At 41.1% G+C, this 14,965-nt stretch overlaps 2 protein-coding genes across 3 annotated transcripts in view; both read right to left on the reverse strand.

Annotated features, from left to right (window-relative positions):
* Positions 1-584, reverse strand: part of CD53 (CD53 molecule) — a 31,350-nt gene extending 30,766 nt beyond the window's left edge. For both annotated transcript variants that reach the window (XM_082673878.1, XM_082673877.1), the window contains exon 1: positions 496-584. The gene's annotated coding sequence lies outside the window, so the exon portion shown is untranslated. The remainder of the gene's footprint in view (positions 1-495) is intronic.
* Positions 585-12,545: 11,961 nt separating this feature from the next.
* Positions 12,546-13,052, reverse strand: LOC309827444 (olfactory receptor 11A1-like; the record flags this gene model as incomplete). Its single annotated transcript, XM_082662087.1, has 1 exon — positions 12,546-13,052. One exon carries the CDS (start codon positions 13,050-13,052, stop codon positions 12,546-12,548), a length of 507 nt encoding a protein of 168 aa, XP_082518213.1.
* Positions 13,053-14,965: the final 1,913 nt, after the last annotated feature.

A 14,965-nucleotide genomic window follows, 5' to 3' on the forward strand; every position in this document is an offset into this window, starting at 1 on the left:
GGAATCACAGTGGGAGTCACTAACTTTACTTTTGAAAATTTCTCAGATGAAGAAGATCTGCATCTCCCAGCTACCTTTTAAAATAACTATGACTGTTGGTTCTCTGCTCACTTTAAAATCACAAGACAAATCTTCTGAAGATCAGCACATGTAGGAAATCTCCCCAGCTTCATCTTGTACAGATGGCTCTGGTCAACAGAAATGACCAGACCCAAATTCAAGTTCTGAAGCAATTTAAGCACATAAATGCCCTGACCCAAAGTGATATCAGATAATGGGAATCCAGTTAATTGAAACTCCTTCCAGCCTGATTGCCTTTTGAGGGTCACTAGAATCTTGTTCATAATTTTACTACCTGCAGTAAATATTTGCAAAAGTTTCAGGAAATTGTAGTTACTAGAGAGGTATATAGAGACTTCTGAGAAGATACCCTAGCCCACATAATATGGTTCAGGTCTCTGCTCTCAAACAAGGTTAAAATATCACCAATCTTACCTTTTGCAGGCTCTTTTCCTCAGTCCTTTAGGCAGAATTGGTGATTATCAATGAGGCGCCGAGACAAGGCTGGTAACACGGAAGTTGGGGCTATTTGTGTAAAAGGAGAAGTGAAGGGGGAATAAATGTGATCACACTGTGATGACAGGAAGCCCAGATGAGGAGACAGAGGAAGTGGGGCTGGGCCTGCCCTCTTTAGCCTCAAAGATACAATCCTTCCCCTGAGGCTTTTTAGAAGCTTACTCCACAACCCACCCAAATGTCTAAACCAGTTTCTCTGCAACTCAGGAAAATCTCAACGACCAAGTTGGTTCAGGTAGAAATCCGTGAGAACTGGTGGGTTCTGGGGAGATTTTGACATTGTTTTTTGTCTAGAAAAGGGCAGTGCTTCTCAATCAAGGTGACATCTCAGAATTACCTGTGGATCTGTTCAAGGATAAGTAGGCCTGACCCCACCATACTTCTCCAGTCCCATTCAGGTAGACAGACTGGAGTGGAACCCAAGAATCAATATTTTAAGAAGTTTTCTAGGACTGACACTTAGGAATGTCCCTTAAGCCATTCCACCTTCTCTCCACCCTCCCTCCAACTACCTTCCAGAAGATCTGTAGTCTCCAGTTTGATTGGGTCACTATTTTCAGATTTCCATGTCTCAAAAGTTGGACTGTCCTTATATAAGGGTACTTTCAGGAGCAAACTCCAAGGCACAATCCAGCGGGAACTAGTAGAAATGATTTGGTTAGTAGAGGGAGCTCCAGGTTTAGAGTCCCAACATCTGGGTTTCAGTCTAACCTTTATTTCTGTTAGCTGTGAGATACTGAGAAACTCTCAACCTCTCAGCTTCAGTTTATTAATAGTAACATCCAATAATAATTCTACTATCTTCCTTTGCCCTGAGACATTAAGATTCTGGAATAACTTCTGGCCAGGGTTGGCTCATGGGGAAAGCTGAGTTAAACAAAGGAGAAAATGTTCTTTATTGCAGACTGTGCTGTGTCAGTCCTTAATATTCTCTTAACATTCCCTAAATATGTAGCTTTTCCCAAACTTGTTAGATCATAGAACAATGTGTGTGTGTGTGTGTGTGTGTGTGTGTGTGTGTGTGTGTGGTATTTCTCAGGGAACAATTTTTCAGTGTAATTGTACTTCAGGAAATGCTGTTATAAACTTTCCTCTCTTCAGCTGGCATCACTCTGAGAAATCACTGCCCCTCACCCGAGGCTGCTGAAGTGGAGTAATTGAGGAAAGACTTCTTGATGAGTTTGATTACTATGTCTCTGTGTCAAAGATTCACATCTCTATGTGCAACCTGGTCTCTCACTTGAGCACCACACAGGAACCTCAAGTACAGTATCCAAAATTCAGCTTAGTAAACTCAACTTCCTCCCAATCAGCCTGATTTCCACCCCCTCACCCCCATTACCATCTCAGGGAAAGATTGACTAAACTCTCAGTTGCCCAAGTCAGATTCAAAGCATCCTTTTAGGCTACTCTTTCTCCCACACTACCACATATTATTGCTAAAAAATGATTAAAGAAGACAATTTTGGTGACAGGAGCAAATTTTATTTAACACTTCTTGAAGTAGACAGTCTCCATTCAGAGAACTGCAAAGTGGGGCAGAAAGCAGGAAGCTTTTATAGAATAGAAAATAAAGAGCAAAGAAGAGAAAAAGAGAAAAATATCTGGTTGACTGGGGCCACATAGTCAAACTTGCTTGGGGTGAGAAGGAACAAGGAAATAAGTATAGAGCCTAGAGTTGATGTGTTGACCAGTCAAGCAAAGCATTTACAAGGACACAAAAGTTATAAAAAATTTCAGTTTGCTGACATGGCACCTGGGGCAGGAGCATCTCCATCTTGGGCCTAAAGAGTTATGTCAATGTTATCAACCAAAAAGTGTTTTAAATTATACCTTTGCCTAAATGTTTTTCAAATCAGGCTACTTCTTATCACTCCAGGGCCATTACACTAATCCTTATCTCTCTCCTGGGTCACTGGATACCAGCCTCCTTCAAGATCAGCTTGGATGTTTTCTGCCTCAGTCCTGAACAGCGCTTTTAAAAATGCATATTTAATCATGTCACTCCCCACTTTAAAACTCTTCAATGGGACAGACTCTGGGAGGGCTCACACCAAGGAGTACATCCCAGAACTTCTGCTGCCAGTGTCCTTGTCCCACAGTGAAACAGAGCCACTCCCGGCCTCTGCAGGAGACCCTCCAACACTAGCAGCCATTTCAGGGGAAATGTAAGCAATCTGTCCTGTTCCTCTGATCTTAGCCTGGAGTTCTGGTGTCTGCAAGCACTTTTCATCTCTTAGAAAGCTGCCCCTCCAAGAGCAGAGGCAGCAAGAGGATGTGTGTGCATGGGTCCGCATGGGGAAGCAGTAGAGACAGAGCCTGGAACCACCTCCTGGTTCTCCCTCCAGAGAAACAAGGAAAACAAGAACTAGCAAGAGCTTGACAAACGCCTGGCTTTGAATTGGAGACAATTCACCTGCCTATTGCTTCATTCCTGGATTTCACTGCAACTAAGTAAGGAAAAAAAAATACCTGAAAGAAAGAAAGCAAAGAAAAATATACCCAAGAAATCCTAAAGAACACCGTGTGGATGAAAGGCTCTTGGTGCTCCAGCCAGAAGTCAGTGCTGTGCCTCTGAGGTGGGAGAGCCAACTTCAGGACATCAGTCCACAAGAAACCTCCCAACTCCACTTAATATCAAATGGCTAAAATCTCCCAGAGATCTCCATCTCAATGCCAAGACCCAGCTTCACTCAATGACCAGCAAGCTACAGTGCTGGACACCTTATGCCAAACAACTAGCAAGACAGGAACACAGCCTCATCCATTAGCAGAGAGGCTGCCTAAAATCATAATAAGGCTACAGACACCCAAAAACACACCACCAGACGTGGACTGGCCCACCAGAAGGACAATATCCAGCCTCATCCACGAGAACACAGGCACTAGTCCCCTCCACCAGGAAACCTACACAACCAACTGAACCAACCTTAGCCAATTGGGACAGACACTAAAAACAAAGGGAACTAAGAAACTGCAACCTGAAAAAAGGAGACCCCAAACACAGTAAGTTAAGCAAAATGAAAAGACAGAAAAACACACAGCTGATGAAGGAGTAAGTTAAAAACCCACCAGACCTAACAAATGAAGAGAAAATAGGCAGTCTACCTGAAAAATAATTCAGAATAATGATAGTGAAGATGATCCAAAATATTGGAAATAGAATAGAGAAAATGCAAGAAACATTTAGCAAGGGCCTAGAATAAATAAAGAAGAAACAAACAATGATGAACAACACAATAAATGAAATTAAAAATACTCTAGAAGGGATCAATAGGAGAATAACTGAGGCAGAAGAACGGATAAGTGACCTGGAAGATAAAATAGTGGAAATAACTACTGCAGAGCAGAATAAAGAGAAAAGAATGAAAAGAACTGAGGACAGTCTCAGAGACTTCTGGGACAACATTAAACACACCAACATTCGAATTATAGTGGTCCCAGAAAAGAAGAGAAAAAGAAAGGGCCTGAGAAAATATTTGAAGAGATTATAGTTGAAAACTTCCCTAATATAGGAAAGGAAATAGTTAATCAAGTCCAGGAAGCACAGAGAGTCCCATACAGGATAAATCTGAGGAGAAACATGCCAAGACACATATTAATCAAACTATCAAAAATTAAATACAAAGAAAGCACATTAAAAGCAGCAAGGGAAAAACAACAAATAACACACAAGGGAATCCCCATAAGGTTAACAGATGACCTTTCAGCAGAAACTCTGCATGCCAGAAGGGATTGGCAGGACATATTTAAAGTGATGAAGGAGAAAAACCTGCAACCAAGATTATTCTACACAGCAAGGATCTCATTCAGATTTGATGGAGAAATTAAAACCTTTACAGTCAAGCAAAAGCTGAGAGAGTTCAGCACCACCAAACCAGCTTTACAACAAATGCTAAAGGAACTTCACTAGGCAAGAAACACAAGAGAAGGAAAAGACCTTCAATAACAAAGCCAAAACAATTAAGTAAATGGGAATAGGAACATACATATCAATAATTACCTTAAATGTAAATGGATTAAATGCTCCCACCAAAAAACACAGACTGGCTGCATGGATACAAAAACAAGACCCACATATAGGCTGTCTACAAGAGACCCACTTCAGACCTAGGGACACATACAGACTGAAAGTGAGGGGATGGAAAAAGATATTCCATGCAAATGGAAATCAAAAGAACGCTGGAGTAGCAATTCTCATATCAGACAAAATAGACTTTAAAATAAAGACTATTACAAGAGACAAAGAAGGACACTACATAATGATCAAGGGATCAATCCAAGAAGAAGATATAACAACTGTAAATATTTATGCACCCAACATAGGAGCACCTCAATACATAAGGCAAATACTAACAGCCATAAAAGGGGAAATCGACAGCAACATATTCATAGAAGGAGATTTTAGCACCCCACTTTCACCAATGGACAGATCATCCAAAATGAAAATAAATAAGTACACACAAGCTTTAGATGATACATTAAACAAGATGGACTTAATTGATATTTATAGGACATTCCATCCAAAAACAACAGAATACATATTTTTCTCAAGTGCTCTTGGAACACTCTCTAGGATAGCTCATATCTTAGGTCACAAATCTAGCCTTGGTAAATTTAAGAAAATTGAAATCGTATCAAGTATCTGTCCGACAAAAACACTATGAGACTAGATATCAATTACAGGAAAAGATCTGTAAAAAATACAAAAACATGGAGGCTAAACAATACACTACTTAATAACGAAGTGACCACTGAAGAAATCAAAGTGGAAATTAAAAAATACCTAGGAACAAATGACAATGGAGACACGACGACCCAAAACCTATGGGATGCAGCAAAAGCAGTTCTAAGAGGGAAGTTTATAGCAATAGAAGCCCACCTTAAGAAACAGGAAACAGTTATGGGGCAGAAACTAACACACCATTGTAAAGCAATTATACCCCAATAAAGATGTTAAAAAAAAAAAGAAACAGGAAACATAAATAAACAACCTAACCTTGCACCTAAAACAATTAGGGAAAGAAGCACAAAAAACTCCCAAAGTTAGCAGAAGGAAAGAAATCATAAAAATCAGATCAGAAATAAATGAAAAAGAAATGAAGGAAATGATAACAAAGATCAATGAAACTAAAAGCTGGTTCTTTGAAAAGATAAACAAAATAGATAAACCATTAGCAAGACTCATCAAGAAAAAAAGGGAGAGGCCTCAAATCAATAGAATTGAGCTATTTGTAATGAGGTGGATAGACCTAGAGTCTGTCATACAAAGTGAAGTAATTCAGAAAGAGAAAGACAAATACTGTATGCTAACACATATATATGGAATTTAAGAAAAAAAATGTCATGAAGAACATAGGGGTAAGACAGGAATAAAGACACAGACTCACTAGAGAATGGACTTGTGGATATGGAGAGGGGGATGGGTAAGCTGTGACAAAGCGAGAGAGAGGCATGGACATATATACACTACCAAACGTAACGTAGATAGTTAGTGGGAAGCAACTGCATTTCACAGGGTGATCAGCTCGGTGCTTTGTGAGCCTGGAGGGGTGGGATAGGGAGTGTGGGAGGGAGGGAGATGCAAGAGGGAAGAGATATGGGAACATATGTATATGTGTAACTGATTCACTTTGTTATAAAGCAGAAACTAACACACCATTGTAAAGGAATTATACTCCAATAAAGATGTTAAAAAAAACCAAACAAACTCTTTAATGGCTTCCCATAGGTTTTAAGCAGGTCCTATTAACTCCTCACACTCAGCTGGCCAGTTCTTCCCCACACCCACCCCCACTGTACTGCCATACTGGTTATTGAATTCCTTTTAATTGCTTGAACAAATCACTCTAGTTCTCTCTCTTTCTCTCTCTCTCTCTCACTCTCCCTCCCTCCCTCCCCTCTTGTCTTTGGAATATTCTCTCACCTGTAGACTCAAAGCTCTGTAAACCTCTGTGTTGCTCTGTGTATGTTGAACAATTGTGTCTGGAACATAAGAGGTGCTCTATAAATGTTTGAATAACTTCAGGCCTGAAACTTAGGAGAACTGGAGATTTGGGAAGGGAGGAGAAAATAAGAGAAGGATAGAGAGATAAGTAGAGTGAACATCTGTGGAGAGAGAAGTGGTTATTAGAGAGAGGATTTTAGGAATATCAGGAAGAATACCTCAAGACAAGAGTTCCTCATAGCAGAAATGAATGATCATTTTGATGGAGAAAATTTATTTAATGTACTCCTCTCCTTCATCCCAATTGCTGATCCAAGTGCTTGACAACCAGAGGCAGCTGTGTCCTGGGAGTCAGGGAAGGGTAGAGAGCTCTATACCCACTCACACCCAAACCTACAAGATTTCATTGAGAACTTAATGTTGTTTCTGACCATTAGATATTTACAATCCATTTGGAGGAAGAAGAAAAAAAATGGAGAATAAGACAATGTCAGGGCAGCCCATGTTTTTGAATAATCCAGAAGAAAGCTCAAAAACTATGAGAAAAACTAAATTAGAAAAAGGATATAGCAGAAGGTCAGACCCATGGTTTGGTTTTCTCAGTGCATGTTATTGATCAAGTATGGTAGGTGATAACAGAATCTGGGTGTTTAGGAGACCTGAAGTTGGCCAGATAAGGAGTGGGAACACAAAATATTGATGCTGCGTTATCATGCAGTAGTACCTGCCAAAATGCCTCCTGAATGGACAAAACCTCACATAGACATGGAGAAATCACTGGGTTCCCATTTAAGCCTTCTTTTTTTTTTTTTTAAGATGAGTGAGTCTGTTTTTATTATTGGAAAATATTGAAATATGAGAAGAATACAGATAAAATTCCAAGCTGAGGGTAGAGAGCATTTTTTTTTAATTCCAGCTATAATAACCAACAATGATACTGCCTTGCTTTTAAGGCATAATCCAATGTGACATTGGGATTGGGAAACCTGCATCCAAAGCAGCCCCCTACTCGCATCATTGTCCCAGATACCATACTGCCAAAAAGTTTGGCACTTTTTTTTTTTGGCTGCGTTGAGTCTTCATTGCTGCATGCGGGCTTTCTCTAGTTGTGGCGAGCGGGGGTTACTCTTCATTGTGGTGCACAGGCTTCTCATTGTGGTGGCTTCTCTTGTTGCAGAGCATGGGCTTTAGGCACGTGGGCTTCAGTAGTTGTGGCATGCAGGCTCAGTAGCTGTGGCTCGTGGGCTCTAGAGTGCAGGCTCAGTTACCCACGGGCTTAGTTGCCCACGGCATATGGAATCTTCACAGACCAAGGCTCCAACCCGTGTCCCCTGTGTTGGCAGGCGGATTTTTAACCACTGTGCCACCAGGGAAGTGCCTGGCACTTTTTAACATAATGTCTATGATATATTATGCCTACCTGATTTAGGCCCTAGGAGTGATACGGGCTGTAGAAGTACAAATACAGTGCTGTACGCTGAAACTTATAGTGTTATAAACCAATGTTATCTCAATAAAAAATAAATTTAAAAAAATTAAAAAGTACTGTCTTAGTATGTTCAGTCTGCTATAACAAAAATACCATAGATTGGGTAGCTTATAAACAACAGAAATTAATTTCTTGTAGTTCTGGAGACTGGGAAGTCTGAGATCAAAGTGCCAGCAGGTTTGGTGTCTGGTGAGAGCTTGCTTCCTGGTTGATAGAAGGTCGTTTTCTTGCTGTGTCCTCACAAGGCACAGAGGAGAGATGGAGAGCTCTGGGGTCTCTTTTATAAGGGCACTGATTCCATTCATGAGTGCTCCACCCTTATGACCTAATTATTTCCCAAAGGCCCCACCTACTAATACCATCACATTGAGGATTAGGTTTCAACATATGAATTTGGGGAACACTTTCAGTTTATAGCACATACCCAGAAGAGAAGAACTGAATTATGGAAGTCAGAGCTAGGAGTACACTGTAAAGGAAATAACAGAGGGTTGGAAATCAAAAGGCATTCAGAGAGATACTTTAAGGAAGTCATTTAATATCTTTGAGTCTTAGTTTCTTCATCTGTGCTGTGGGGATCGTTTCTACTTTATAGCCAAATGAGGACCAAATGAGAAACTATGTGAAAGAGCTTTATAAAATTTAAAGTATGATATGAATGTTACTTGTTATCCTCAGCATATTCCTTGGAAAACACTTAGCCAATCTTCCCAATTTTTCAGATTCAGAGCCTAAAACCTAAAGTGCTGAAGAGACTTGCCTCAGGTCAGCTAAGAAAGAACTAAGCAGATACCACAACCTTCTACTCTTTCAGTGGTTAGGGGTGTGGTCAGACCCCAGGAGCATGCACAAGGAGTGGACCCCTTGTGCTGAAGACTCTTGATTTCTGCCTGAAAGTTGTGACTCTCTCTTACTAAGGTCCCAAATTCTTTGAGCTTGAGCAGGTGTGGACCAGTGAGAAACCACCAAGATTGTATATGGGTTTTCTTGCCCTCCTGCCTGAGATCAGAGAGAGCAGGGTGGCAGGTCTCTGTGGAAACACAGCTACTCCCTATGATGGCAGGAGTGGCTATGACCTTTTCTTCTGACTCCATCTAGTTGGTTGTACATCTATATCCCTCTCATCTACCAGTAAAGGCCTGCACAGCCCTGGGACAAGAATCAGAAATTTACAGGTCATCGTGTAACCTTCCCTTCACTTCTCCTAAGAAGGAATCTAAGTCTGTGAGTGACAAAAGGTTTCTTTTGCAGACTAACCCACTTCTGAGCCTAAAGGCACAAATATGTCAGGGTGTGGTCATGCTACCTGGAGGTGTCCAGTGTCCCCCAAGGACAGGCATCCCTGATAAACCTGGGAAAGTCACTGACAAGTGTTGCTTCAACCTGGTAGAAGTCAGTTACAGAGATTCAGAGGCTTAAAAAATACAGTGCAGGTAATTGACATACAAAATTTCCTGCAGAAATCATCATCCTAGAAGCTGTGGTCTTCTCTAAATACTTTCTATGTCTTGTCCTCTTAGTCAGGGTACACCAACTGTCCTTGACTTTATGGGACGTAAACTAATCCAAACATGACCTTCATGTTTTTGTATGTTTTTCCAGCAGTGAAAATAAGGGAAGCTATAATGGAAGGAAAGGTCTAATAAAAAAAAAAAGTGTGTGTGTGTGTGTGTGTGTGTGTGTGTGTACACATATTTAGCAGCAAAAGTCTTTATTCAAATGAAGTTTTAAATGGAATAAATAAGATACATCAAAACAGAATTGCTTAGTGAGTGCAGGAATGGGGCTTAGAGACTGCTCAACCTCTTCCTCACCTTTGGTGGCTTCTCAAGCACCTTTGCCCAGCTCTAAGGTCAGAAAACCACTGGTTTGGGTGAGATGAGACTCCTGGGTTCTTTGGCAGTATTGGGGCTTATTTTCAGTTGTGGGAGCAGGGCTGTGGCTGCTCCATTCCTGCAGCCCTCACTAACTTGGAAGAGACTCCCCAGGCTTCATGTTTCATTGCCATGTCTCAGTGGAAATAGGAAGCCAGTTCTACCCGCAACATGTCCCCTTCCCCATTTGAGAGGTTGAGAGCTGTGGCTTCCTGCAGAAGGAGTAGTGGAGAAGTTTCTCCCAGTTGATGGCAATTGTGCTGGCCACAAACATTCTGAGGCTTTGTTACCTGAGTGGAGCTGCAGGCTTGTAGGAGATGGAATGTAAGACTTGGGGCTGGAGGGGGAGTTCCATGGCTCTGGCATGTGCTGTGATACACTACACTCTCTCCTAGCCAAGTATAACCAGTGATGCCGGCATATACAGAAATGTTCCTTATGTGTCCCTAGGCAAGGAGAAAACCTACTGAGTTGGTAGGTGGTGTGGTATAGGGGAGAGAGGACAGGACTCAGATATAGAATTTCTGGATTCTAGTCTGTGTTACCTGGGGAAAGTCCACTTAATCCCTTAGGAGATCACTTCTTGTGAAGAAGATGTTGTGTAATCCATACATTCTCTCTGGGCCTTAAACATTCTGAATATTTATTACTTTGTAATGTCAAAATGAAATTTGACTACATAATAGTTTTGGCTGGGATTTGGTACAGAAGGTGGAACCTAGAAGAAGAGTTACAAGAGCTACCATTTACTGAGCACTTGCTATGGGCCAGACAGGCAGTGCATGTTCTCACTTAGGGACAGTGTGAGATGGGCATGGCATGTCCTCCTTTACAGATGAGAAAGACTAAAATTGGTGAGTTTAGGTAACTTTCCCAAAGCACATTACAAGAAAGTGGCAGAGCTAAAATTAAAAACTTTCCCATGACACAAAAGCCTGCTCTCCTATCCAATTTCCTGCAGAGCTAGTCTGACATTAACCCTGGCTCCCAATGAGCCACCTGTGGATAAATGAAAGCTGACAAGTTTTACTTTTACTGGGAGTACCCTAAGATGATCACACAATATTTTCCTAGTTTACAAGAGGAGCAAGAAGAGGGCAATTCTCTCTTCATAAAGCAAGGTCTGAGAATGTTTTCAGATACCCAGCATAGTCTCATATGTGCTGTTTCCAATCCAAGGTTCTGAGTAACACCCACGCATGGTGAACATAATCTCTTTGCTTAACTCAAAAAAAGAATGTTTCAGAAGAAAGTTTAGGCAAGAGATAATCCTAACCTCAGCACTAGGGGCGCATAATTTGTAGGAGCCAGAAAAGAAGTCAGGCAGCATCTGAATGTGCAATGTTGACCTCAGCTTTTCTACTCAGAAGTCAACTCAGCTCTTTAGAGTTGCAAAGAGCAAAAAACACATGCCCACCACACCCTATGCTCTAACTTACTAAGAACATGTGCCAGTAGGAGAGGGAGCAAGTGCAGGCAAGAGCCTGGTAGAGGGCCTGGCAGGAAGAGGTGGAACTCAATAAATACAATGTCCCAGCTTCCAACTGAGCCTGCTACCATAATAGCAGGGGAGATAGAGAATCATAGATTCATCATGGGTCCTCTGCCTAGCCCTCATTTCCCCAAATCTTTGTTTCCCACTTCTAAGTCTTGAGTGCAAGACTGGCAACCACTGATCTTTTTACTGTCTCCAAAGTTTTGCCTTTTCCAGAACATCATATAATTGGGATAAAACACTATATATCATTTTCAGATTGACTTCTTCCACTTAGTAATATGCATGTAAGTTTCCTCCATGTATTTTTATGGCTTGATAGCTCATTTCTTTTTAGTGCTGAATAACATCCCATTGTCTATGTAGCACATTTTATTTTTCCATTCATCAGCCGAAGGACATCTTTGTTGCTTCCAAGTTTTGGCAATTATAAATACAATTGCTACAAATAGGTGCAGTTTTTTGTGTGAACATACGTTCTCAACTCATTTGGGTAAATACTAACTGGTGTGATTGCTCAAACATATGGTAAAAGTATGTTCAATTTTGTAAGAAATGCCCAAAATGTCTTCCAAAGCATTTGTACTGTTTTGCATTCCCACTAGCAATGAATGAGTTTCTGTTGCTCCATATCCTCACCAGCATTTGGTGTTGTCAGTATTCTGGACTTTGGCCATTCTAATAGGTGTGTAGTAGTCATCTTATTATTTTTAATTTTGAATCACAAGTGTAATTTTATATGTGTAGTTTTACACTAGTTATTTGATTAACGTTTGTCTTCCCCCATGACTGTGAATTTAGTGAGAGCAGGGACTTCCTCTGTTTTTGTTTATTTTGCACTTATATTTTGTACAATGCCTTGAACATAGTAGACCCTCAATGAGTATTTGAACAAATGAGTGGCCAGCATTACCAGTTCATTTTGGAGATGAGCTTCTACACAAGGATCCTGGAGCAGAATGGAGCAGAATCTGACCTGCTTAGACCGTTCCTGGAACACCAGTTCACTGTCAGAATTCAGCAGTGTCCACAGCCATACTCATAGGCATCTGGTCATCAGTCTTTGGTAGCTAATAGTTTAGGTAATTGCCTTTTATGTTAACTCTAAATTACTCAATCCAGTTTATGAACCATTGAACAAATATAGTTCTTTTCCTTTTTGCATCATCTAAGGAAACCTGGCTTCTTACTCAAACACTTCTTCAGGGCTTCATGGATATCTCTGTTTCTCAGGCTATAGATGATGGGGTTGAACATGGGTGCTAGGATGGTATAAAGTAGAGAAAATCCTTTGTGCAAGAGTTGGGAAGAGTTGGCTGAGGGCATGAGGTATGTGGCAATCAGTGTCCCATAGAACACCATGATCATGGTGAGGTGAGAGAAGCAGGTGGATAAGGTCTTTTGCCAGCCTGTGCCAGATGGAATTCTTAGGACAGCAGCAAGAATGAAGGAGTAGGAGGTTGTGATGAGAGGAAATGGGATCAGAGTCACTGCAGAAGAGGTGGCATAGGCAATGGTCTCGGTCAGTGAAGTGTCCATGCAGGAGAGATGGACCAGAGGTGTGAAGTCACAAAAGAAGTGATCAATTTCATTGGGTTCACAGAATGTTAGTCTAGACAGTAGGACCATCGTGATTGCTGTGAGAAAGAAGCAGCAGAGAAATGTGGCCATTTCTTTTGCCACATCCTGCAGTGTGTGAGCATGTAATTGTGTGAGTAGTTAAGCTCGTCCTGCTATCACTTATCATACAAAAGCCTTCAATACATTAATCCCATTTTAAAATTGACCCAGTGTCCTAGGTACCATTTTGTGGAGATCTGGTTCCAGCTTTTCAAAGGGGCTCACAGAACTAACCTGGAATCTGTACTGACCAAAATTCCTGGTGCCCAGAAGATGTCCAGCAACTGGCCAATCAGACTGAGCTCATTCAGTGGAGCATGGAGAAGGCACAAAGAGAGAACTTCTCTCAATCCCCTGCAAAGTGCAAATAACAACCTGAGATCTCAGAGAGAAGGCTTCGGTCTGACAGAATACAACCAAACTCCAGAATGTTACTGCTTGTTTCTGCTAATGATGATGTTAGGACTTGATCCCAGGTACTGTCCTAAGTGCTGAAAATATGTAACCCACTTAATCATCACAACAACCCTATGTAGTGAGTACTCTTATTATCTTTACTTTCCAGATGGAGTCACAGAGAAGCTAAATAACTTAACCATGGTCATCAGCTAGAAAGTGGAAGGGGTGAGATTCAGACTTGCTCTGGATCTCTCACTCCTAACCATGAACACTGCCTCTCATGGGGCTTGGGTACATGGCTAGTTTGCATTATCTCACAGAGGTGGGAAGGAGAAGGGTTCCACAAGGAAGCCTCTCATCCAAGTTTTAACTTCAGGGAAGGTGAGACTTGCTTTGTCAGTTGGTGAGGGAACAATTCCATAAAGGGTTACAAACTCTGACAACCTTCTCTACCTGTCTCCTGTACTTGTTTTCACACTACTACTTTTATGTCCTTTCTTTATTACCTTAAAAATAAATCTAACATTTTTTGGATATGTGCATAGGAAATTACTACTTTCCCTCTACCAGGCAATTATAGAGCTGCTGCACTACCTTGATGCAGTACAGGAAGGCATGATAGAGAATAGAAAGCAGGTGAAAGGTATGAGATAACTGACTAGAAAGGCAGTGGAGCCTGGTTAAGAGCACAGCCTCTAAAATTAAACTGGCCTAGATTCAAATTCCTGCTCAACCACGAATATATGTGAGCGAAACCATTTTATAACCTTTAAGGGAAGAGCAACTCTGCTGCCTCTAGGTCTGAGAAGATGAATCTTTTAAGGGCAGCAGAGAGGTTGATGATACTAATCCCCCACCTCTGACCCTAATATACAACTACTATCTCTCCCTCTATCTCCCTCGCAGAAGCGAGGAAATCAAAAAAGGATATTATTAAAAAAGATAGAGATGTGGACTCTGCTAACACGCTCCTGTGTTAACTCTGCTCATGCACACTGCTGGACTATAGAGCCACAACCCCAAATCACATGATATGTCTGTGCTTCATGTCTGCACAGAGCTGGGTCCAGAGTAAGGGCTCAATAAATTGTAGCACATTCCACCCCTCCTCTCTTCTTCATCTCTTTCTCTTCCACTCCTTCCTTCCTCCCAAGTATGCCAGCCCATTTAATGCTATCTATAGGTAGATGAGCTCTTATGCTAAAAGAAAAGCATCTGCTTCCCTTCATTGGAGATATTGAGAGGACAAATTATAAAGACAAAGAGACTAAAGCACTGGAGAGTTATTTGGATTTGATGATTTTTAACATCCCTTCCAAACTTGAATGTTTTTCCTAATTGGGACACATTCCATTCCCTCAGGACACACACATAAAGCAAGCTTGTGGGAAAGAGAAGAGACATCACAAAGCAAAGTAAAAACACAAATACTCAGTAAATAATCAGAGGTTTTATATCTTCCACTAACAAAAATCAAGGAAAGACATGAAATGACTCAGGTGCTATCTGAAAAGGAGCCATTCTCTTAACTGAATTCAGTGGTTAATGAATTAACCAATCAAGTC

The sequence above is a fragment of the Grampus griseus genome, assembly GCF_964374135.1.
Source record: "Grampus griseus genome assembly, chromosome: 1".
Taxonomy (NCBI): domain Eukaryota; kingdom Metazoa; phylum Chordata; class Mammalia; order Artiodactyla; family Delphinidae; genus Grampus; species Grampus griseus.